The sequence below is a fragment of the Entelurus aequoreus genome, linkage group LG14, assembly GCF_033978785.1.
Source record: "Entelurus aequoreus isolate RoL-2023_Sb linkage group LG14, RoL_Eaeq_v1.1, whole genome shotgun sequence".
Taxonomy (NCBI): Eukaryota; Metazoa; Chordata; class Actinopteri; order Syngnathiformes; family Syngnathidae; genus Entelurus; species Entelurus aequoreus.
This window is the reverse complement of record NC_084744.1, coordinates 58,344,073-58,371,185: the sequence shown is the minus strand read 5'-3', so window position 1 is coordinate 58,371,185 and position 27,113 is coordinate 58,344,073. Positions and strand designations below refer to the sequence as shown.

General features: G+C 35.8%; 1 protein-coding gene across 1 annotated transcript; it reads left to right on the top strand.

Moving 5' to 3' along the window:
• Positions 1-72: 72 nt before the first annotated feature.
• Positions 73-25,335, top strand: cbln12 (cerebellin 12). Its single transcript, XM_062070339.1, has 4 exons — positions 73-456; positions 8,082-8,462; positions 18,808-18,927; positions 22,743-25,335. The coding sequence occupies exons 2-4, from the start codon at positions 8,196-8,198 to the stop codon at positions 22,938-22,940; spliced, it is 585 nt and encodes a 194-aa protein (XP_061926323.1). The 5' UTR covers positions 73-456; positions 8,082-8,195; the 3' UTR covers positions 22,941-25,335.
• Positions 25,336-27,113: the final 1,778 nt, after the last annotated feature.

Below are 27,113 nucleotides of genomic sequence, written 5' to 3'. Positions count from 1 at the left end.
TATATACATATATATATATATGCAAGTGTATGTAAACTTTGGATCATGACTGTAAGTATAAAAAAACCCCAGCAACATTATGATTTGTACAGAATGTGCTTGTTCTATTTTTAAACAAAAGAAAACAATCTGAAGTTGTCTTTATTTTGAAGTTATCCTGCCGTGATTTTACCAGTCTTACCCACTTGGGAGTAGATTTTTTCTCCACTGATCCACAGTAATATTCCTTCACAGCACACTTTGTTTTGAACTCCACTGCCATGGTGGGCGGACGCAGAACGGGAGAGAACGTGAGAGGCGGAGAGAAAAGTGGGGGTGGCAGAGCGAGAGAGCGAAAGCGAGAGAGGGCGAGATCATCACATCACCATCATCCGATGCGAGTGAGTCCTGCGTGGAATCATGTGAGCGTGGAGAGCAGGGATGGACGTGCGGAGCTGCGACTATGGAGTGACACAGGTGAGTTCTCCCATCTTTCCCCCATCTTTTATATCGCCTGGCAGGCATTAAAACAAATAAACCTCAAAATGAGCAAACATCAATCTTCACTATGACATCACTTCGTTGACATTGTGAGATGACGCTCGTTATTACGGAAAAAATGACAGAGAGGAGGGGCGAGAAACACTTTAAACACTCTTGCGCCGTCAAAACTCTGCACAGTTCCTGTCTTCACAATAAAAGCGCCGCTTCATCCTGCCCGCGCTAACAAAATAAGAGTCTCAGAAAGCTTGCGAGCTCCGGAGTTTGCCGCCAATGTATTTCTTGTAAAGTGTATAAAAAAATGACTGGGAAACACTTTTTATTTTAACAGACTCCATAAAGACCGACTGCACAGTTCCTGTCTTCACAATAAAAGCGCCGCTTCATCCTGCCCGCGCTAACAAAATAAGAGTCTCAGAGTTTGCCGCCAATGTATTTCTTGTAAAGTGTATAGAAAATGACCGAGAAACACTTTTTATTTCAACAGACTCTATAAAGACCGACTGCACAGTTCCTGTCTTCACAATAAAAGCACCGCTTCATCCTGCCCGCGCTAACAAAATAAGAGTCTCAGAAAGCTAGTGAGCTACAGAGTTTGCTGCCAATGTATTTCTTGTAAAGTGTATAAAAAAATGACAGAGAAACACTTTTTATTTTAACAGACTCTATAAAGACCGACAGCACAGTTCCTGTCTTCACAATAAAAGTGCCGCTTCATCCTGCCTGCGCTAACAAAATAAGAGTCTCAGAAAGTAAAGTGTATCAAAAAATGACCGAGAGGAGGGCGAGAAACACTTTTTATTTTAACAGACTCTATAAAGACCGACTGCACAGTTCCTGTCTTCATAATTAAAAGCGCCGCTTCATCCTGCCTGCACTAACAAAATAAGAGTCTCCGAAAGCTAGCGAGCCACGGAGTTTGCCGCCAATGTATTTCTTGTAAAGTGTATAAAAATGACCGAAAGGAGGGCGAGAAACACTTTTTATTTCAAAACTCTAAAAACCGACTGCACAGTTCCTGTCTTCACAATAAAAGTGCTGCTTCATCCTGCCCGCGCTAACAAAATAAGAGTCTCAGAAAGCCAGCTAACCACGGAATTTGCCGCCAATGTATTTCTTGTAAAATGTATAAAAATGGCCGCGGAAAACACTTTAACACTCTTGCGCCGTCAAAACTATGCACAGTTCCTGTCTTCACAATAAAAGGGCCGCTTCATCCTGCCCGCGCTAACAAAATAAGAGTGTCAGAAAGTAAAGTGTATAAAAAAATGACCGAGAGGAGGGCGAGAAACACTTTTTATTTTAACAGACTCTAAAAAGACCGACAGCACAGTTCCTGTCTTCACAATAAAAGCGCCGCTTCATCCTGCCCGCGCTAACAAAATAAGAGTCTCAGAAAGTAAAGTGTATAAAAAAATGACCGTGAGGAGGGTGAGAAACACTTTTTATTTCAAAAACTCTAAAGACCGACTGCACAGTTCCTGTTTTCACAATAAAAGCGCCGCTTCATCCTGCCTGCGCTAACAAAATAAGAGTCTCAGAGTTTGCCGCCAATGTATTTCTTGTAAAGTGTATAAAAAAATGACCGAGCGGAGGGCGAGGAACACTTTTTATTTTAACAGACTGTATATAAGACCGACTGCACAGTTCCTGTCTTCACAATAAAAGCGCCGCTTCATCCTGCCCGCGCTAACAAAATAAGAGTCTCAGAGTTTGCCGCCAATGTATTTCTTGTAAAGTGTATAAAAATGACAGAGAAACACCTTTTATTTTAACACTCTATAAAGACCGACTGCACAGTTCCTGTCTTCATAATAAAAGCGCCGCTTCATCCTGCCCGCGCTAACAAAATAAGAGTCTCATAAAGCTAGTGAGCTACGGAGTTTGCTGCCAATGTATTTCTTGTAAAGTGTATAAAAAATGACAGAGAGGAGGGCGAGAAACACTTTTTTTTTCAACAGACTAAAGACCAACTGCATAGTTCCTGTCTTCACAATAAAAGTGCCGCTTCATCCTGCCCGCACTAACAAAATAAGAGTCTCAGAAAGCGAGCTATAGAGTTTGCCACCAATGTATGCAAAAAATGACGAGAGGAGGGCGAGAAACACTTTTTATTTTAACAGACTCTATAAAGACCGACTGCACAGTTCCTGTCTTCACAATAAAAGCGCTGCTTCATCCTGCCTGCGCTAACAAAATAAGAGTCTCAGAAAGCGAGCTATAGAGTTTGCCACCAATGTATACAAAAAATGACGAGAGGAGGGCGAGAAACACTTTTTATTTTAACAGACTCTATAAAGACCGACTGCACAGTTCCGGTCTTCACAATTAAAGCGCCGCTTCATCCTGCCTGCGCTAACAAAATAAGAGTCTCAGAAAGCGAGCGAGCTACGGAATTTGCCGGCAATTTTTTTTTTCTTGTTAAGTGTATAAAAATGGCCGCGGAAAACACTTTAACACTCTTGCGCCGTCAAAACTATGCACAGTTCCTGTCTTCACAATAAAAGCGCCGCTTCATCCTGCCCGCGCTAACAAAATAAGAGTCTCAGAAAGTAAAGTGTATAAAAAAATGACCCAGAGGAGGGCGAGAAACACTTTTTATTTCAACAGACTCTATAAAGACCGACTGCACAGTTCCTGTCTTCACAATTAAAAGCGCTGCTTCATCCTGCCCGCGCTAACAAAATAAGAGTGTCAGAAAGCCTGCGAGCTCCGGAGTTTGCCGCCAATGTATTTCTTGTAAAGTGTATAAAAAAATGACAGAGAAACACTTTTTATTTTAACAGACTCTATAAAGACCGACAGCACAGTTCCTGTCTTCACAATAAAAGTGCCGCTTCATCCTGCCTGCGCTAACAAAATAAGAGTCTCAGAAAGTAAAGTGTATAAAAAAAATGACCGAGAGGAGGGCGAGAAACACTTTTTATTTTAACAGACTCTATAAAGACCGACTGCACAGTTCCGGTCTTCACAATTAAAGTGCCGCTTCATCCTGCCCGCGCTAACAAAATAAGAGTCTCAGAAAGCGAGTGAGCTACGGAATTTGCCGCCAATTTTTTTTTTCTTGTTAAGTGTATAAAAATGGCCGCGGAAAACACTTTAACACTCTTGCGCCGTCAAAACTATGCACAGTTCCTGTCTTCACAATAAAAGCGCCGCTTCATCCTGCCCGCGCTAACAAAATAAGAGTCTCAGAAAGTAAAGTGTATAAAAAAATGACCGAGAGGAGGGCGAGAAACACTTTTTATTTTAACAGACTCTATAAAGACCGACTGCACAGTTCCTGTCTTCACAATTAAAAGCGCCGCTTCATCCTGCTCGCGCTAACAAAATAAGAGTCTCAGAAAGCTAGCGAGCCACGGAGTTTGCCGCCAATGTATTTATTGTAAAGTGTATAAAAAAATGACCGAAAGGAGGGCGAGAAACACTTTTTATTTCAAAACTCTAAAAACCGACTGCACAGTTCCTGTCTTCACAATAAAAGCACTGCTTCATCCTGCCCGCGCTAACAAAATAAGAGTCTCAGAAAGCCAGCTAACCACGGAATTTGCCGCCAATGTATTTCTTGTAAAATGTATAAAAATGACCGCGAGTAACACTTTAAGACTCTTGCGCCGTCAAAACTATGCACAGTTCCTGTCTTCACAATAAAAGCGCCGCTTCATCCTGCCCGCGCTAACAAAATAAGAGTCTCAGAAAGTAAAGTGTATAAAAAAATGACCTAGAGGAGGGTGAGAAACACTTTTTATTTTAACAGACTCTATAAAGACCGACAGCACAGTTCCTGTCTTCACAATAAAAGCGCCGCTTCATCCTGCCACGCTAACAAAATAAGAGTCTCAGAAAGCGAGTGAGCTACGGAATTTGCCGCCGATTTTTTTTCTTGTAAAGTGTATAAAAATGACCGAGAGGAGGGCGAGAAACACTTTTTATTTCAAAACTCTAAAAACCGACTGCACAGTTCCTGTCTTCACAATAAAAGCGCCGCTTCATCCTGCCACGCTAACAAAATAAGAGTCTCAGAAAGCGAGCTGTAGAGTTTGCCACCAATGTATAAAAAAAAATGACAGAGAGGAGGGCGAGAAACACTTTTTATTTTAAAAGACTCTATAAAGACCGACTGCACAGTTCCAGTCTTCACAATAAAAGCGCTGCTTCATCCTGCCCGCGCTAACAAAATAAGAGTCTCCGAAAGCTAGCGAGCGAAACAAGCTAGCAAGCTACAAAGTTTGCCGCCATTATGTTTCTTGTAAAGTGTATAAAAAGGAGTATGGAAGCTGGACAAATAAGATGGCAAAAAACAACCACTTTCATGTGGTATTGGACAGAAATTAGGACTTTTTTTCTCCTCCATTTGAAAATGTGGAAGTTATCATCACTGCTGTCTGATTCCTATCGATGCAAGTCATCACAATCAGGTAATACACCAACTTATATTCTTGTCTTCAGGAAAGAAAGGAATTTATATGTTAAACATGCATGTGTATTCATTAAAACACCTTTAAAATGTAAACAAAAACGGCAAAATAAATAAATATAAATTATATACTGTATTTATAAATGTATGTGTATATATATATATATATATATATATATATATATATATATATATATATATATATATATATATATATATATATATATATATATATATATATATATATATATATATATATATATGATATGTGTGTGTATGTATATATGAGGTAGATCACCTCAAATTGGTCATTTAAAAAGTAGCTGGCCTGCTGAAAAAGTGTGGGCACCCCTGGCTTACATGAACTCAACATCAAATTTGAGGAAGCACATGGCGGTAAGTAACGTTAGTAGATATGATGGCTGTCACCGTAGGCTGATGTTAGCGTCCCTGCTGTGAATCACTGTCAAATGTACAACGTGTGGGGACATTTATTAGCGCACTGCAGCCTCACAGACAGACAGAGATACACACACACACGCACAGTCGCACGCACACACACGCACACGCATGCATACAAACACCAATCAGAAGTGCACAGTGTGTTCCCAGGTGCAGCCCACACCTATCAGTTAAGTTAAAGTTAAAGTTAGTTTATGGTTTGTGTAAAGGCTAACTTGTTATTTTCCTCTTATTTAATCTCTGCCTACTGAGCCTATGGTGCTGTTAAGTTATTATTGTGGCTCAATTTGCCTTATTTTTTTATGTGAATGTAATATTATTTAATATATATTATTGTTTTAGTTGCTTAAGAGATATTTCTGAATTTGCTCATTTTTATGTTTTTGTGCATTATTTGTTGCCGTCATCATTAAACAAACAGCTTACTCATCAGTTACTCAGTACTTGAGTAGTTTTTTCACAACATTTTGCTTTTACTCATGTAAATATTTGGGTGACTACTCCTTACTTTTACTTGAGTAATACATCTCTAAAGTAACAGTACTCTTACTTGAGTACAATTTCTGGCTACTCTGCCCACCTCTGCTACTGTCTGATTCCAATCAATGCAAGTCGTCACAATCAGGTAATACACCAACTTATATTCATGAAGAAAGGAATTAAACATGCTTGTATTGTCATTAAACACCTTTTAACTTGTTAACAAAAACCTCTCTTTCATAAATAAATAAATATAAATTATATATGTGAATGAGGTAGATCCCCCTCGACTCGGTCAATTGAAAAGTAAAAAGTGTGGGCACCCCTGTCCTAAGTCCTGATTTAAATGTGTGGACAATGCTGAAGAAACAAGTCCAAGTCAGAAAACCAACACATTTAGCTGAACTGCAATAAGGCGCTTTTGGTAGCCATCCAAACCTTCTGGTTGACTTTTGTGACCACTCCTCTTGACTAAATTGGTGCAGTTCAGCTAAATGTGTTGGTTTTTTGACATCAATCAATCAATCAATCAATGTTTATTTATATAGCCCTAAATCACAAGTGTCTCAAAGGGCTGTACAAGCCACAACGACATCCTCGGTACAGAGCCCACATACGGGCAAGGAAAACTCACCCCAGTGTCATGGACTTGTTTCTTCAGCATTGTCCACACGTTTAATAAATACAGTTTTGGTCAATTGACTTAGTTGTGGTTTCCCTCTCTGCATGAACGTTTAAAATGAGCACATATTAATGCAGTATGAAGAAGAATGTTTTAATGTAGACACATAGAATCATCATACTGCTGTGATGATATGCATCAAGTGTTCATTCAAGGCTAAGGCAAAATATCGAGATATATATTTTGTATCGCGATATGGCCTAAAAATATCGAGATATTAAAATCGCCCAGCCCTACTATGAACTGTTTTAATCAAAGGCGATGGCTGTTTACGACCCCCGTCCCTTAGAATACAGCTGTTGCCATGTAATCAGGGAAAGTCCAAATAAAAGAGGAGGCGTGCAATCTTTCGTCAGCGCGTGGTGAGACTGTACAATTGATTAATCAAACACTAATCAATCGGTTAGTCTAGTTACTAAAACAATCAATTAATCAATTACTCAATCAAGTAAACTGATATGAGTTGATGACTAAAATAATCAATCAATCAAACACAATCAATCGATTAGTACAATGACTAAAACAATCGATTAATCAAAGACAATAATCGCTCAATTAGGACAATTACTAAAACAATCGATTAATCGGACAAGATTATTCGATTACTAAAATAATTAACGACTTAATCGCATAAACTACAAGTTACTTGATTACTAAAATAATCAATTACTCGACTGATCCAACCCACTAATCGATGGATTAGTACAATTACTAAGACAATCCCCACCTTCTACCATCCTAGTCATGTCCGTTGTGTCCTTGGGCAAGACACTTCACCCTTGCTCCTGATGGCTGCTGGTTAGCGTCTTGCATGGCAGCTCCCGCCATCAGTGTGTGAATGTGTGTGTGAATGGGTGAATGTGGAAATAGTGTCAAAGCGCTTTGTGTACCTTGAAGGTAGAAAAGCGCTATACAAGTATAACCCATTTATCATTATTTATTTACAAAGAGTACAGTCCAGACATCTCTCCTCAATTGAGCCACATTTAATTCTGTCTCTGTTTAATTCCTTGCTTCTTGTCTTGTTTAATAAGATGTCATCAGTGTTTGAACCTGACATTCTACATCACCAAAATTGATCATGTATGTTGCTGTACGTATACTTTTGACCCAGCAGATTTGCTCCCATTTTCAGTAGACCCATAATAAATTCATAAAAGAAGCAAACTTCATGAATGTTTTTTTGGGACCAACAAGTATGTGCTCCAATCACTCTATCACAAAAAAATAAGAGTTGTAGAGATTATTGAGACAGCCATGACATGATGTTCTTTACAAGTGTACGTACACTTTTGACCACGACTATATTTTTGGAAGACATGTTCTGTTCTGTTCGCGATGGAAGGATTCAACTGGTTGGAGTCCAAAAAAGGCATGTCCGAGTGCGAATGTGCAGGAAGTGCATGTTGAGCGGTTCTCTGTGGAAAGGAGGTGTACGTGTAAAAGACAGATGGTCACTCAGTGGCGTTGTTCCTCCGCCTCCTCTCCGGTTCTACCCCCCGCCAAACACGCCATGCATTGTCGCCGCCGCTCATCTTGTCCAACTCTTCCCTTCCCCAGCTTTTTTTTACCGAGGGAGTCAACGTGAGAGGACCTGAAGTCTTGTTTGTCGGCGTCCTTCTGAAGATACTTCACCTGGCAACCATGGCGGCGGGTCTCCACGTCTAATCACCCATGCTTACCTTCGACCTCACCGTGCTTCTGGCCGCGCTGCTGTGGGGGCCGCCGGGGTCCGAGAGCCAGAACGACACGGAGCCCATCATCCTGGAGGGGAAATGCCTGGTGGTCTGCGACTCCACGCCGTCGTCGGAGCCCGCCGGCAACGCCCTGGGCATGTCGGTGCGCTCGGGCAGCGGCCGGGTGGCCTTCTCCGCCAGCCGCCAGACCAACCACGAGCCCACAGACATGAGCAATCGCACCATGATCATCTACTTTGACAATGTGAGTACATTCAAAAATTGAACAACTCTTCACTTTTTCCACAGTTTGTTATGTTGCAGCCTTATCCCAAAATGGAATAAATCCATTGTTGTCCTCAAAATTCTACACACAATACCCAGTAATGACAATGTAAAAACTTATTTTTTAAAATTTTGCAAATATATTTAAAAAAAAATATTAAATCACAGGTATTCCCAGCTCAATACTTTGTTGATGCACTAGTGTTGTCCCCATACCAATATTTTGGTATTTCGGTACTTTTCTAAATAAAGGGGACCACAAAAAATGTCATAATTGGCTTTATTTTAACAAAAAATCTTAGGGTACATTAAACATATGTTTATTATTGCAAGTTTGTCCTTAAATAAAATAGTGAACAAACAAGATAACTTGTCTTTTAGTAGTAAGTAAACAAACAAAGGCTCCTAATTAGTCTGCTGACATATGCAGTAACATATTGTGTCATTTATCTACCTATTATATTGTCAACATTATTAAGGACAATAGGTAGAAAATGAATTGTTCATTTACTGTTAATATCTGCTTACTTTCACTTTTAACATTTCAAAAGGCAAAGTATGTGAGGAAGAAAACATTTTGCCCCTTTTCCCCACTGTGACTATAAATAGTATAATTTGTCTATAAAATTGTTATAAGTACACCTCTGCAAAAGATTTTATCTCAGTTAACATTTAAGACATAGATCAACTTACAACAAATAATAACTATTAAGATTACAGTGCCTCAATTTGCCTGAAATTAAATGAAAAAAAAATCCTTATTTAAAATATTGTATTGGAAATTTTCTAATCAAGTGGTCAAACAAAATTGTCTTTCTTAGATTTCTTTGAAAAGCTCGATCATTTCAAAGGGCAAAATATGTAAGGAGTGCGCAATAGGAAGAGAGATATGTTATTCTGTATACCCTCCCCCCGTATTTCGATCCTTTTCTAAATAAAGGGGACCACAAAAAATGTCATAATTGGCTTTATTTTAACAAAAAAATCTTAGGGTACATTAAACATATGTTTATTATTGCAAGTGTGTCCTTAAATAAAATAGTGAACAAACAAGATAACTTGTCTTTTAGTAGTAAGTAAACAAACAAAGACTCCTAATTAGTCTGCTGACATATGCAGTAACATATTGTGTCATTTATACACCTATTATATTGTCAACATTATTAAGGACAATAGGTAGAAAATGAATTGTTCATTTACTGTTAATATCTGCTTACTTTCACTTTTAACATTTCAAAAGGCAAAGTATGTAAGGAAGAAAACATTTTGCCCCTTTTCCCCACTGTGACTATAAATAGTATAATTTGTCTATAAAATTGTTATAAGTACACCTCTGCAAAAGATTTGATCTCAGTTAACATTTAAGACATAGATCAACTTACAATAAATAATAACTTTATTAAGATTACAGTGCATCAATTTGCCTGAAATTAAATGAAAAAAAAATAAACAAAATCTTTATTTAAAATATTTTATTGGAAATTTTCTAATCAAGTGGTCAAACAAAATTGTCTTTCTTAGATTTCTTTGAAAAGCTTGATCATTTCAAAAGGCAAAATATGTAAGGAGTGCGCAATAGGAAGAGAGATATGTTATTCTTTATACCCTCCCCCCGTATTTCGATCCTTTTCTAAATAAAGGGGACCACAAAAAATGTCATAATTGGCTTTATTTTAACAAAAAAATCTTAGGGTACATTAAACATATGTTTATTATTGCAAGTTTGTCCTTAAATAAAATAGTGAACAAACAAGATAACTTGTCTTTTAGTAGTAAGTAAACAAACAAAGACTCCTAATTAGTCTGCTGACATATGCAGTAACATATTGTGTCATTTATACACCTATTATATTGTCAACATTATTAAGGACAATAGGTAGAAAATGAATTGTTCATTTACTGTTAATATCTGCTTACTTTCACTTTTAACATTTCAAAAGGCAAAGTATGTGAGGAAGAAAACATTTTGCCCCTTTTCCCCACTGCGACTATAAATAGTATAATTTGTCTATAAAATTGTTATAAGTACACCTCTGCAAAAGATTTTATCTCAGTTAACATTTAAGACATAGATCAACTTACAACAAATAATAACTATTAAGATTACAGTGCCTCAATTTGCCTGAAATTAAATGAAAAAAAAATCCTTATTTAAAATATTGTATTGGAAATTTTCTAATCAAGTGGTCAAACAAAATTGTCTTTCTTAGATTTCTTTGAAAAGCTCGATCATTTCAAAAGGCAAAATATGTAAGGAGTGCGCAATAGGAAGAGAGATATGTTATTCTTTATACCCTCCCCCCGTATTTCGATCCTTTTCTAAATAAAGGGGACCACAAAAAATGTCATAATTGGCTTTATTTTAACAAAAAAATCTCAGGGTACATTAAACATATGTTTATTATTGCAAGTTTGTCCTTAAATAAAATAGTGAACAAACAAGATAACTTGTCTTTTAGTAGTAAGTAAACAAACAAAGGCTCCTAATTAGTCTGCTGACATATGCAGTAACATATTGTGTCATTTATCTACCTATTATATTGTCAACATTATTAAGGACAATAGGTAGAAAATGAATTGTTCATTTACTGTTAATATCTGCTTACTTTCACTTTTAACATTTCAAAAGGCAAAGTATGTGAGGAAGAAAACATTTTGCCCCTTTTCCCCACTGTGACTATAAATAGTATAATTTGTCTATAAAATTGTTATAAGTACACCTCTGCAAAAGATTTTATCTCAGTTAACATTTAAGACATAGATCAACTTACAACAAATAATAACTATTAAGATTACAGTGCCTCAATTTGCCTGAAATTAAATGAAAAAAAAATCCTTATTTAAAATATTGTATTGGAAATTTTCTAATCAAGTGGTCAAACAAAATTGTCTTTCTTAGATTTCTTTGAAAAGCTCGATCATTTCAAAAGGCAAAATATGTAAGGAGTGCGCAATAGTAAGTGAGATATGTTATTCTTTATACCCTCCCCCCGTATTTCGATCCTTTTCTAAATAAAGGGGACCACAAAAAATGTCATAATTGGCTTTATTTTAACAAAAAAATCTCAGGATACATTAAACATATGTTTATTATTGCAAGTGTGTCCTTAAATAAAATAGTGAACAAACAAGATAACTTGTCTTTTAGTAGTAAGTAAACAAACAAAGGCTCCTAATTAGTCTATGCAGTAACATATTGTGTCATTTATCTACCTATTATATTGTCAAAATAAATAAGGACAAGAGGTAGAAAAGGAATTATTAATCTACTTGTTCATTTACTGTTAATATCTGCTTACTTTCACTTTTAACATTTCAAAAGGCAAAGTATGTAAGGAAGAAAACATTTTGCCCCTTTTCCCCACTGTGACTATAAATAGTATAATTTGTCTATAAAATTGTTATAAGTACACCTCTGTAAAAGATTTGATCTCAGTTAACATTTAAGACATAGATCAACTTACAACAAATAATAACTTTATTAAGATTACAGTGCATCAATTTGCCTGAAATTAAATGAAAAAAAAATAAACAAAATCTTTATTTAACATATTTTATTGGAAATTTTCTAATCAAGTGGTCAAACAAAATTGTCTTTCTTAGATTTCTTTGAAAAGCTCGATCATTTCAAAAGGCAAAATATGTAAGGAGTGCGCAATAGGAAGAGAGATATGTTATTCTGTATACCCTCCCCCCGTATTTCGATCCTTTTCTAAATAAAGGGGACCACAAAAAATGTCATAATTGGCTTTATTTTAACAAAAAAATCTTAGGGTACATTAAACATATGTTTATTATTGCAAGTGTGTCCTTAAATAAAATAGTGAACAAACAAGATAACTTGTCTTTTAGTAGTAAGTAAACAAACAAAGACTCCTAATTAGTCTGCTGACATATGCAGTAACATATTGTGTCATTTATACACCTATTATATTGTCAACATTATTAAGGACAATAGGTAGAAAATGAATTGTTCATTTACTGTTAATATCTGCTTACTTTCACTTTTAACATTTCAAAAGGCAAAGTATGTAAGGAAGAAAACATTTTGCCCCTTTTCCCCACTGTGACTATAAATAGTATAATTTGTCTATAAAATTGTTATAAGTACACCTCTGCAAAAGATTTGATCTCAGTTAACATTTAAGACATAGATCAACTTACAATAAATAATAACTTTATTAAGATTACAGTGCATCAATTTGCCTGAAATTAAATGAAAAAAAAATAAACAAAATCTTTATTTAAAATATTTTATTGGAAATTTTCTAATCAAGTGGTCAAACAAAATTGTCTTTCTTAGATTTCTTTGAAAAGCTTGATCATTTCAAAAGGCAAAATATGTAAGGAGTGCGCAATAGGAAGAGAGATATGTTATTCTTTATACCCTCCCCCCGTATTTCGATCCTTTTCTAAATAAAGGGGACCACAAAAAATGTCATAATTGGCTTTATTTTAACAAAAAAATCTTAGGGTACATTAAACATATGTTTATTATTGCAAGTTTGTCCTTAAATAAAATAGTGAACAAACAAGATAACTTGTCTTTTAGTAGTAAGTAAACAAACAAAGACTCCTAATTAGTCTGCTGACATATGCAGTAACATATTGTGTCATTTATACACCTATTATATTGTCAACATTATTAAGGACAATAGGTAGAAAATGAATTGTTCATTTACTGTTAATATCTGCTTACTTTCACTTTTAACATTTCAAAAGGCAAAGTATGTGAGGAAGAAAACATTTTGCCCCTTTTCCCCACTGCGACTATAAATAGTATAATTTGTCTATAAAATTGTTATAAGTACACCTCTGCAAAAGATTTTATCTCAGTTAACATTTAAGACATAGATCAACTTACAACAAATAATAACTATTAAGATTACAGTGCCTCAATTTGCCTGAAATTAAATGAAAAAAAAATCCTTATTTAAAATATTGTATTGGAAATTTTCTAATCAAGTGGTCAAACAAAATTGTCTTTCTTAGATTTCTTTGAAAAGCTCGATCATTTCAAAAGGCAAAATATGTAAGGAGTGCGCAATAGGAAGAGAGATATGTTATTCTTTATACCCTCCCCCCGTATTTCGATCCTTTTCTAAATAAAGGGGACCACAAAAAATGTCATAATTGGCTTTATTTTAACAAAAAAATCTTAGGGTACATTAAACATATGTTTATTATTGCAAGTGTGTCCTTAAATAAAATAGTGAACATACAAGACAACTTGTCTTTTAGTAGTAAGTAAACAAACAAAGGCTCCTAATTAGTCTATGCAGTAACATATTGTGTCATTTATCTACCTATTATATTGTCAAAATAAATAAGGACAAGAGGTAGAAAAGGAATTATTAATCTACTTGTTCATTTACTGTTAATATCTGCTTACTTTCACTTTTAACATTTCAAAAGGCAAAGTATGTAAGGAAGAAAACATTTTGCCCCTTTTCCCCACTGCGACTATAAATAGTATAATTTGTCTATAAAATTGTTATAAGTACACCTCTGCAAAAGATTTGATCTCAGTTAATATTTAAGACATAGATCAACTTACAACAAATAATAACTTTATTAAGATTACAGTGCATCAATTTGCCTGAAATTGAATGAAAAAAAAAAATGAAAAAAATCCTTATTTAAAATATTGTATTGGAAATTTTCTAATCAAGTGGTCAAACAAAAATTGTGTTTCTTAGATTTCTTTGAAAAGCTTGATCATTTCAAAAGGCAAAGTATGTAAGGAGTGCGCAATAGGAAGAGAGATGTGTTATTCTTTATACCCTCCCCCCGTATTTCGATACTTTTTGATACTTTTCTAAATAAAGGGGACCACAAAAAATTTCATTATTGGTTTTATTTTAACAAAAAATCTTATGGTACATTAAATGTTGTCCTTAAATAAAATAGTGAACATACGAGACAACTTGTCTTTTAGTAGTAAGTAAACAAACAAAGGCTCCTAATTAGTCTGCTGACATATGCAGTAACATATTGTGTCATTTATCTACCTATTATTTTGTCAACATTATAAAGGACAAGCGGTAGAAAATTAGTTATTAATCTACTTGTTCATTTACTGTTACTATCTGCTTATTTTCTCTTTTAACATGTTATATCTACACTTCTGTTAAAATGTAATAATCACTTATTCTTCTCTTGTTTGATACTTTACATTAGTTTTGGATGATACCACAAATTTGGGTATCGATCCGATACCAAGTAGTTACAGGATCATACATTGGTCATATTCAAAGTCCCGGGACATATTTCCTGAGTTTATAAACATAATATGAATTTTTTTAAAACGAAAGAAAGAAATACAGTAGTATCGACTAGATACGCTCCTGTACTTGGTATCATTACAGTGGATGTTTGGTGCTGCAGGGAATTCTGGAAATTTGTTCTGTAGTGTTTATGTTGTGTTGCGGTGCGAATATTCTCCCAAAATGTGTTTGTCATTGTTGTTTAGTGTGGTTTCACTATATGGCACATATTTATGACAGTGTTGTTTAGTGTGGTTTCACTATATGGCACATGTTTATGACAGTGTTGTTTAGTGTGGTTTCACTATATGGCACATGTTTATGACAGTGTTGTTTAGTGTGGTTTCACTATATGGCACATGTTTATGACAGTGTTGTTTAGTGTGGTTTCACTATATGGCACATGTTTATGACAGTGTTGTTTAGTGTGGTTTCACTATATGGCACATGTTTATGACAGTGTTGTTTAGTGTGGTTTCACTATATGGCACATGTTTATGACAGTGTTGTTTAGTGTGGTTTCACTATATGGCACATGTTTATGACAGTGTTGTTTAGTGTGGTTTCACTATATGGCACATGTTTATGACAGTGTTGTTTAGTGTGGTTTCATTATATGGCACATATTTATGACAGTGTTGTTTAGTGTGGTTTCACTATATGGCACATATTTATGACAGTGTTGTTTAGTGTGGTTTCACTATATGGCACATGTTTATGACAGTGTTGTTTAGTGTGGTTTCACTATATGGCACATGTTTATGACAGTGTTGTTTAGTGTGGTTTCACTATATGGCACATGTTTATGACAGTGTTGTTTAGTGTGGTTTCACTATATGGCACATGTTTATGACAGTGTTGTTTAGTGTGGTTTCACTATATGGCACATGTTTATGACAGTGTTGTTTAGTGTGGTTTCACTATATGGCACATGTTTATGACAGTGTTGTTTAGTGTGGTTTCACTATATGGCACATGTTTATGACGGTGTTGTTTAGTGTGGTTTCACTATATGGCACATGTTTATGACAGTTTTGTTTAGTGTCGTTTCACTACATGGCACATGTTTATGACAGTGTTGTTTAGTGTGGTTTCACTATATGGCACATGTTTATGACAGTGTTGTTTAGTGTGGTTTCACTATATGGCACATGTTTATGACAGTGTTGTTTAGTGTGGTTTCACTATATGGCACATGTTTACGACAGTGTTGTTTAGTGTGGTTTCATTATATGGCACATATTTATGACAGTGTTGTTTAGTGTGGTTTCACTATATGGCACATATTTATGACAGTGTTGTTTAGTGTGGTTTCACTATATGGCACATGTTTATGACAGTGTTGTTTAGTGTGGTTTCACTATATGGCACATGTTTATGACAGTGTTGTTTAGTGTGGTTTCACTATATGGCACATGTTTATGACAGTGTTGTTTAGTGTGGTTTCACTATATGGCACATGTTTATGACAGTGTTGTTTAGTGTGGTTTCACTATATGGCACATGTTTATGACGGTGTTGTTTAGTGTGGTTTCACTATATGGCACATGTTTATGACAGTTTTGTTTAGTGTCGTTTCACTACATGGCACATGTTTATGACAGTGTTGTTTAGTGTGGTTTCACTATATGGCACATGTTTATGACAGTGTTGGCGTTTTTCATACGGGCACCCTTAGTGTGACATGTATGGCTGTTGACTAAGTATGGCCTTCATTCACTTGTGTGTAGTGTGTATAAAAGTTTAGGTGATCGTCTTAGTGGTTATTGTCTTGACTTTGTCAACTATAGACCATTTTTAACACACCCGTGCGGTGTGTGGTGACGCATGTCCAACTATCGCTCGTCCTACAAGGATGATGCTTGAAATAAACATACTATATTTGTCTCTATGGAAACAAGGATTAGTGGTGTAGTAGTGGATACAAGGCTGCTAATTGCAGATGGCAAGTGTTGTTTTTGGTCCAGGATGTCTCTGTACATTGCTGCATTCATCGTAGTCTAGTCAGCGAGGTGCCCAAGAACCCGATGGTCACTCTGTCAGAGCTACAGCATTCCTCTGTGGAGGGAGGAGAACCTTCCAGAAGGACACCCATCCCTGCAGCAATCCACCAATCAGGCTAATTTTTGTCAGGTTCAAACCCTGATGACATCTATTAAACAAGACAAGAAGCAAGGAATTAAACGGAGACAGAATTAAATTTGGCTCAATTGAGGAGAAACGTCTGGGCTGTACTCTTGTACAGTCTTCCACCACGCTCTGACGAAAGATTGTACGCCTACTCTTTTATTTGGACTTTCCCTGATTACATGGCAATAGCTGTTTCTAAGGGAGGGGGGTCGTAAACGGCCCTCGCCTTTGATTAAAAACAGTTCAAAGAAAAGGTCGTAAAACTGTTCAAAGAAAAGGTGCCTGGAGGGAGGTCAGGCCCTGCTTCCTCTCCGCTTTGTAGATCTCGGGTCAAGACAAAATCTTTCTGTGGATTACAATACAACAAAGAAACAGAACCCTCATGTCGCTCCCCATCCTACACAGCGGAGTTTTACAAGCTTTTTGTTTGGTAGGATCAAAGACAGCTTTTGTCCTCTCGCCGGGAACTCATGGCAACACAAAGTTTTGTGACAACTTAGATACAATTATTCTGACACATTTCTTGGTAAAAAAAAAAAAAAGTTTTCTAAATGCACCTGCAAGACTCTCAGACCATGAGAAACTAAAATCTCTGGTCTGATGAGACAAAGATTGAACTGAAGTCATGTTTGGAGGAAACCAGGCCAATACCATCCCTACAACGAAACATGGTGGTGGTAGCATCATGATATGGGGATGGTTTTCAGAGACAGGAACTGGGAGACTAGTCAGGATAGAGGGAAAGATGAATGCAGCAATGGACATAGACATCTTGGAAGAAATCCACCGCTTCGTATTCAACTTGATGGTGCTGCAAAGAGGAACGGACCAAACTGCCCAAAGATAGGTGTGCCAAGCTTGTGGCGTCGTAATTGTTGACAAAGGTGCATCAACAAAGTATTGAGCAATTTTTGTTTTATATTACCATTACTGCCACAAGTGGTGGAAAAGTGTAGTACAACTACCCCTGTTTTATATTGTCATTACTGCCACAAGTGGTGGAAAAGTGTATTACAACCACCCCTGTTTTATATTGTCATTACTGCCACAAGTGGTGGAAAAGTGTATTACAACCACCCCTGTTTTATATTGTCATTACTGCCACAAGAGGTGGAAAAGTGTATTACAACTACTCCTGTTTTATATTGTCATTACTGCCACAAGTGGTGGAAACGTGTATTAAAACTACCCCTGTTTGATATTGTCATTACTGCCACAAGTGGTGGAAAAGTGTATTACAACTACCCCTGTTTTATATTGTCATTACTGCCACAAGTGGTGGAAAAGTGTATTACAACTACCCCTGTTTTATATTGTCATTACTGCCACAAGTGGTGGAAAAGTGTATTACAACTACCCCTATTTTATATTGTCAATACTGCCACAAGTGGTGGAAAAGTGTATTACAACTACCCCTATTTTATATTGTCAATACTGCCACAAGTGGTGGAAAAGTGTATTACAACTACCCCTGTTTTATATTGTCATTACTGCCACAAGTGGTGGAAAAGTGTATTACAACCACCCCTGTTTTATATTGTCATTACTGCCACAAGTGGTGGAAAAGTGTATTACAACTACCCCTGTTTTATATTGTCATTACTGCCACAAGTGGCGGAAAAGTGTATTACAACTACCCCTGTTTTATATTGTCATTACTGCCACAAGTGGTGGTAAAGTGTATTACAACTACCCCTGTTTTATATTGTCATTACTGCCACAAGTGGTGGAAAAGTGCACTACAACCGAGTACCGCTGCGGCCAGTATGGACCACAGCTGAGAAACAGATGTTTTTTGGGCGGCCCCTATAGGGGGCGCTCACTTGGATACTTGCATACAGAGCTGAAAATGTTCCCAGTGTTACATTTAAGCAAATCCAACTTTGGATAGCTATGTCTTTTCTAACCTGCTTATCCTTGTGAATCCAGATCCTGGTGAACGTGGGCGGTCATTTTGATCAAGAGAGCAGTGTCTTCCTGGCACCAAGAAGGGGCGTGTACAGCTTCAACTTCCATGTCGTCAAGGCCTACAACAGACAGACTATTCAGGTAAGGAGTTCCACAGTCAACAACACTAAGGCCGCCTCTAAAAGGAGTGGTCACATATATTATGCAAAGCAGGTCCAGGACGCACAACACGTGACGGAATGTGCTGGGGGGCTTGTGATTTCGCCTTGTCCCCGCTTCGTCTGCGTGTTTTCACCTTATCTTCGTTGAGGTCCTTGAAGTCTCTGCTTCGTCTGCGTGCTGTCATCTTATCTTCGTTGAGGTCGTCGAAGTCCTTGGCTGTTAGCGGGCTAAAACAAAGATAACATCTACGGCTGAGGCCACCCCTCAGACAAGAAGTTTTTGTCCTTGCACAGATTAGAAAAAGTCTAACTTGAGCACAATAGCTAATAACTAAAGCAATGGACTTTAAGCATACTAAAGTTAGTGTGATAATATATACATAATTATTCTAACATCAAGACACTAAACAGACATCTGAAGACAAAGAGAAACTGGTAGAATATACAAAGGAAAAGTACTAGCTACTCTAAACATGGCTATGTAAAAAGAAAGAACTCTTAAACAAATATGCATTCTCCACAGCACAAACCGAGAAGTTGGTTAACTTAGACCCGGATATGACATTTTTTTTAACCCTTTGCAAGGATTACATTTAATTCTTCATCTAAACGGGAAGATATAAACATCCCATCAGTCGGCATCCCAGTGAGAGCAGACATTGTACAGTAAGTGATTGTTTTATTATGTTTGTTGTATCTCTGAGTAGATATCAGTGTTGTTGTTGAAGGAAATAGCGAACGTTGTGAACTAATATGCTTAAAATGAGCAAAATAGGTAAATATGACATGTTATTACGAATGTTACTACACTACATATCTACTAGGGCTGTGAATCTTTGGGCACGATTCGATTCTGGGGAGTCACGACTCGATTCCGAATCAATTATCGATTCAAAATCAATACTTTTTAATAATATTGAGTGCCAGTTCTAGGATTAACTACATTCCTCCATAAAAAAGGCTAATTCTTCATCTAAACGGGAAGATATAAACATCCCATCAGTCGGCGTCCCAGTGAGAGCAGACATCGTACAGTAAGTGATGATTTTATTATGTGTGTTGTATCTCATGAGGTCGGCGTGAGTTGTAATCAGTGTTTTTGTCGAAGGAAATGGCGAACGTTGTGATGCGTCTATGAAATTAATATGCTTAAAATGAGCAAAATAGGTAAATATTACATGTTATTATGAATGTTACTCCATTACATATCTACCAGGGCTGTGAATCTTTGGGCACGATTCGATTCTGGGGAGTCACGATTCCATTCCAAATCAATTCTCGATTCAAAATCAATATTTTTTAATAATATTGAGTGCCAGTTCTAGGATTAACTACATTCCTCCATAAAAAAAAGGTTAATTCTTCATCTAAACGGGAATATATAAACATCCCATCAGTCGGCATCCCAATGAGAGCAGACATTGTACAGTAAGTGTTTGTTTTATTATGTTTGTTGTATCTCTTAATAGATATCAGTGTTGTTGTTGAAGGAAATAGCGGACGTTGTGATGCGTCGATTAAATTAATATGCTTAAAATGAGCAAAATAGGTAAATATTACATGTTATTACGAATGTTACTCCATTACATATCTACTAGGGCTGTGAATCTTTGGGCACGATTCGATTCTGGGGAGTCACGACTCGATTCCGAATCAATTATCGATTCAAAATCAATACTTTTTAATAATATTGAGTGCCAGTTCTATGGTTAACTACATTCCTCCATAAAAAAAATGTTAATTCTTCATCTAAACGGGAAGATATAAACATTCCATCAGTCGGCGTCCCAATGAGAGCAGACATCGTACAGTAAGTGTTTGTTTTATTATGTTTGTTGTATTTCTGAGTTGTAATCAGTGTTGTTGTTGAAGGAAATAGCGAACGTTGTGATGCGTCTATGAAACTAATATGCTTAAAATGAGCAAAATACATAAATATTACATGTTATTATGAATGTTACTACACTACATATCTACTAGGGCTGTGAATCTTTGGGCACGATTCGATTCTGGGGAGTCACGACTCGATTCCGAATCAATTCTCGATTTAAAATCAATACTTTTTAATAATATTGAGTGCCAGTTCTATGATTAACTACATTCCTCCATAAAAAAAGGTTAATTCTTCATCTAAACGGGAAGATATAAACATCCCATCAGTCGGCATCCCAGTGAGAGCAGACATCGTACAGTAAGTGTTTGTTTTATTATGTTTGTTGTATCTCTGAGTAGATATCAGTGTTGTTGTTGAAGGAAATAGCGAACGTTGTGATGCGTCTATGAAATTAATACGCTTAAAATAACCAAAATAGGTAAATATTACATGTTATTACGAATGTTACTCCATTACATACCTACTAGGGCTGTGAATCTTTGGGCACGATTCGATTCTGGGGAGTCACGACTCGATTCCGAATCAATTATCGATTCAAAATCAATACTTTTTAATAATATTGAGTGCCAGTTCTAGGATTAACTACATTCCTCCATAAAAAAAAGGTTAATTCTTCATCTAAACGGGAATATATAAACATCCCATCAGTCGGCATCCCAGTGAGAGCAGACATCGTACAGTAAGTGTTTGTTTTATTATGTTTGTTGTATTTCTGAGTTGTAATCAGTGTTGTTGTTGAAGGAAATAGCGAACGTTGTGATGCGTCTATGAAATTAATATGCTTAAAATGAGCAAAATAGGTAAATATTACATGTTATTACGAATGTTACTCCATTACATATCTACTAGGGCTGTGAATCTTTGGGCACAATTCAACTTATTGCAAAATACATCATTGTTCACAAAGATGAACACGGCTGTCCTGTCCGTCATTGGTGGTCCTGAGAACCCGGAGGGGCAAGACCTCCACACACTGGTTTTGGGGTTTGCACATTAACATAAAGAGTTATACTTACAAAAGGTATAAAAAATGTTGATGGAGGTGTTTCGAAGTTTTTTTGTAGGCAAAATAGAGTGACTTCCCTTGACGCCATTGTTAGCTGACTTTTGCTAACGTTTATTTACGATTTTTATTTTTATTTTTTATTTTCTTATTGACATCCAGCATCAGGCATTCCTATCCATTACATCATATTCACATAAATCATATATCTATTGTCTGCCCTAAATGTCAAAATATTTTTGTTTATATCCCATCCATACCACCCCCCCACCCCCCCACCCCCAAAAAAAAGAAACAACAAAAAAAACAAAGTGATATCTACAAATACATCAATTAAATAAACAGAAAAAATAAATAAATACATTAAAAAAAAGGAAATAATAATACATTAATAATAATAATAATCAGAAATAAAATAAAATATAAACACACATATATATATATATATATATATATATATATATATATATATATATATATATATATATATATATATATATATATATATATATATATATATATATATATATATATATATTAGGGCTGCAACTAACGATTAACTTGATAATTGATTAATCTGTCGATTATTACTTCGATTAATCGATTAATAATCGGATAAAAGAGACAAACTACACAGTATTTTATTGGAAAAAAAACAGCATACTGGCACCATACTTATTTTGATTATTGTTTCTCAGCTGTTTGTACATGTTGCAGTTTATAAATAAAGGTTTATAAAAAAAATAAAAAATAAATGTTTTATTTTATTTTATAAAATTTTATTTAATATTTAGACTGCATTAAAAAAAAGTTAGTTGTTTTTGTCTTCCATAAGGATTGTGAATTATAGGCAAAATTCTTCCCCCCCCAAAAAGTGCCCCAATTTCATGTCTTCCAGGTCAGCTTGATGGTCAACGGCTGGCCCATGATTTCGGCGTTTGCCGGGGACCAGGACGTGACCAGGGAGGCGGCCATGAACGCCGGCCTGGTGATTATGGAGAAGGGCGACAAAGCCTACCTCCGACTGGAGAGGGGTAACCTGATGGGCGGCTGGAAGTACTCCACCTTTTCCGGGTTTCTGGTCTTCCCCTTGTAAGAAGAACCAGGGCGGTGCATTTTTTTGCAGTTCTTTAGACGGCGCATGTGTCACTATTTCGTTTGTTTCGTATGACTGACGTTGGGAGTCGTGCAAATTGTGAAGTAAGCATGTGCATTTGTGGCCGTCTTTGCCAGGACGTGGTGTAACTTTCGAAACCTTTTAGTTTGTTATGGCTGCTCTTTTTTGACATTTCTATACACAACCCATATGGAATTCAACAACATGACGCACACGTGTTTAGGGATGATGTTCGAAATCGGTTCTCCTGGTTGTTCGATAAGAAAAGAACCGATTCCATGGACTCGAATCCCTTTTTGAGAACCGGTTCCCGTTATCAAGGCCACTATAGTAAAGAAAAAGAGTTGGTTCTTTATTCGAATCCCTGGGAACCACAGGAAATGCCCTGCGGGACGGCAATGTTATGCCCATTTGATTGTAGACTCTTACTGACACCTTGTGGCGATATGAAAATACTACGCGTCATTAGTTTGGGCACTTCCGGGTTGAGACAATTGAGAAGTAGACAAGTTGTGTTAGCTCCTACAAGCCTTGGAAAAGATAAGTCTGTAGTTAACTATTTAACTTGTTTATGTAACTCAATATTAAGGTGGAAAGTGGTTAAGTTTGATACTAAGATGTTTATTGAAAAATGATTTTTGTGCACTGTTTCAATGGATGTGTTGAGGACTTAAAATGGCTCCCAGTCATATATTTCCACAATATGCAATTATTCTTCGCTCTCATGTAAGCAGGGAATAATTGTTGATTGATGACTGTGGTGTTCTTAGTGTCATAGTGTTAGTATGTTCCAATAGCAGCAGGAGTGCACTTTTTGAAGAGCTGTATTATTTTCAGTTTTGTGCCCAAGGGACTGATTTTATTTAACACTATATTATTATTTATACACCTATAGTGATCACAGAGACAGGTTGTTTTTGTGTTACTGTATATATTTGTTTTTCTGAAAAATCCCACTTAATATACTTTGGGTAACAACAGTCAATATTTTTATTTACTTTTTTCTAGGGGTAATAGTCAATATTTATTTATTTATTTTATTTTTTTCTTATAAAATAAATTTGTTAAACCAAATATTGTGCTTTTTTCCATACACAACAACCTATCTGGATTCGATAAGAGAATCGATAAGGAATCGTTCCGATAAGAGGATTCGATAATGGGCTCGAACCTGATAATTTCTTATCAAACATCATCCCTACACGTGTTGTCAGAAGTGTCCAAAGTATGTCTTTTTACGGCCAAAATACTAAGAAAGAACAACATAAATAGTGAAATAAAACACCAAACAGGTTAAATGTAAGGATAAAATGTTGCAATATTGACAAAAATCCTGTTTTTTTTTACTTTAAAACTGGCAAAAACTTGTTGTTATGAATTATCGATCAACTCAAGGCTCCAATTACTTCACATTAAATATTTTTTGAATATTTTTGGGGGTAAAATATTGCATATTTTGTGTGTTTTCCATATAAATAAAAGAAGGTAAAAACATTTTTAAAAAACCTCATAATCAATAGAAGGATCTGAAGATGATCTAGACCAGGGGTGCCCGTTACGTCGATACCGGTGTCGTGGGAAATTCTTTATCCCTGAAATATTTAGTATCCTCTACCGGGGGCGGAGCTCTGTGCCTTGTTCAGACAGCGGCAGCACTTTCGTTTTGGTTCACTAAAGTTAAAGTTAAAGTAGCAATGATCGTCACACACACACTAGTTGTGGTGAAATGTGTCCTCTGCATTTGACCCATCACCCTTATTCACCCCCTGGGAGGTGAGGGGAGCAGTGAGCAGCAGCGGTGGCCGCGCCCGGGAATAATTTTTGGTGATTTAACCCCCAATTCCAACCCTTGATGCTGAGTGCCAAGCAGGGAGGTAATGGGTCCCATTTTTATAGTAACTTGTTAACAAAAATGCTTCTTTCATAAATAAATAAATATAAATTAAATATTATATTTTATATTAAATATAAAAAACGTGTGGGTACCCCTGGTCTAGACATTTAAAGGTATTGATATGGGACTTATTTTTAACACTTTTTGTGAACCTCTGAGACTTTAAGTTAGTTTTTTTTTTAACTGACATCGCTCTAAAAACAAAAATTCTACCAAAATCAATGTTATTGGCTCCACTTTTAACCTTTTTAGAGGGTAATTTTGCATATTTAGTGTTTTTGCCATACACAACATGGTTTCCTTTGACAAAAAAAGACCATAAAAGATAATACACATTTAAACTTGTAACTCTGAAGTAAAGTTAGAAGTTGAAAAAATGAATATATGACTTATTTTCAACACTTTTGAACCCCAGGGACCTTTAGTCTTTGATTGTTGCTCATATTTTTGCTTAAAAAATAAATAATGCATTAAAATCAATGTTGGTATGAGTTATTGACATTAAATATTTCAGTTTGAATATTTTTTGGGGGAAAATATTGCATATTTTGTGTGCTTGCCATATGAATAAAAGAAGGTAAAAACATTTAAAAAAAACAATTCGTAATCGACAAATAAATCTGAAGTTGATTTAGACATTTAAACATCTTGATATGGGAGTTATTTTTTAACACTTTTTGTGAACCCCTGAGATTTTAAGTCAGGTTTTTTTTTAACTGACATTGCTCTAAAAACAAATATTCAACCAAAATAAATGTTATTGGCTCCAGTTACGTCCACTTTTAACCTTTTTAGGGGGAAATATTGCATATTTAGTGTTTTTGCCACACGCAACATGGTTTCCTTTGACAAAATAGTCCATAAATGTTCCAAATAAGTGTTTGTGAGTATTCCTCAACTTCCTCAGTCTTTTTTGCCACTTGTGCCAGCTTTTTTGAAACATGTTGCAGGCATCAAATTCCCCCAAAAATTGCAAAAAATTCCAAAGTTTAATTAGGGAATTTTTAAGATATGTTTATTTTCTTGTTTTAACTTTGAATTTTAAAAAAATATGTTTATTTTCTTGTTTTAATTTGAATTTTGAAAAAATATATATTTATTTTCTTGTTTTAATTTGGACATTTTAAAAATATGTTTATTTTCTTGTTTTAATTTAGAATTTTTAAAAAATATGTTTATTTTCTTGTTTTAATTTGGAAATGTTTAAAATATGTTTATTTTCTTGTTTTAATTTGGACTTTTAAAAAAAACATGTTTATTTTCTTGTTTTAATTTGAATTTTAAAAACACTTTTGGGTCTTTGGGACCTTTAACACTCACCAATATTGAGGGAAGCCCTAATGGAATATATATTGTATTGTTTTTGAAAATAGAAAATATCAAAATGGGGCCCTCTGTGGAAAAAGTTCGGACACCCCCGTTGGAATGTTTTCCTCGTCCCTCGCTCGGCTGTAAACAGACCACAGATCGGGCTAAATATTAGCAGGCCTCCCTCTCATCAGCAGCTGTTTGTAAATATAGCTCCCACCAGCAGAGTTGGCGTTGGCGTGGAGCAAGCGGAGCAGCATGGGGCGGAGAGTATTGCAAAATCTACTCCTGGCAGCGTGGCAGACAGATGGAGCCGTTGGCCAGCACCAAGGCTCTTCTCCGCATGAAAAGTGCTGTAGCGTCACATGTATCGTCATTCATCAGTCTTACATGCACCGCCACTTTAAGGCCCAATTCTACTCCTATGGTAGGACTTTTTAATACATGCACGTTGGAGTCACTTATGTTCCGTCACATTAATGCACTTCAAGGAGTTTTAATGCATCTCTTTCCAACCATCTCTCTTTTTTTACTGTTGCAGGCTGAAAACTCATCACGATACAAAGTCTTTTATGTCGGTAAATATAGATTTTTTTTATGACTCATTGGAAATAAGGAGCATAGGTGAAAATATATATTTATATTTTGATTTAAATGTAACCTTCCTCTGAATATGTCAACACAAGCATGGCAAACACTGTAATAATGTTCTAACATTGAATACAAGACACTCCCTTGCAAACAACACCTGTTTTGCCTTAATTATTAAAAACAAAGCATTTACAATCTTTACAAATTAAAACAATAATTTTTTTTAATGTTTAAATTAAAACAAGAAAATAAACGTATTTTTAAAAAATTCCAAATCAACAAGAAAATAAACATGTTTTAAAATATTTCGAATTAAAACGTGAAAATAAACATATTTTAAATGTTTCTAAATCAAAAGA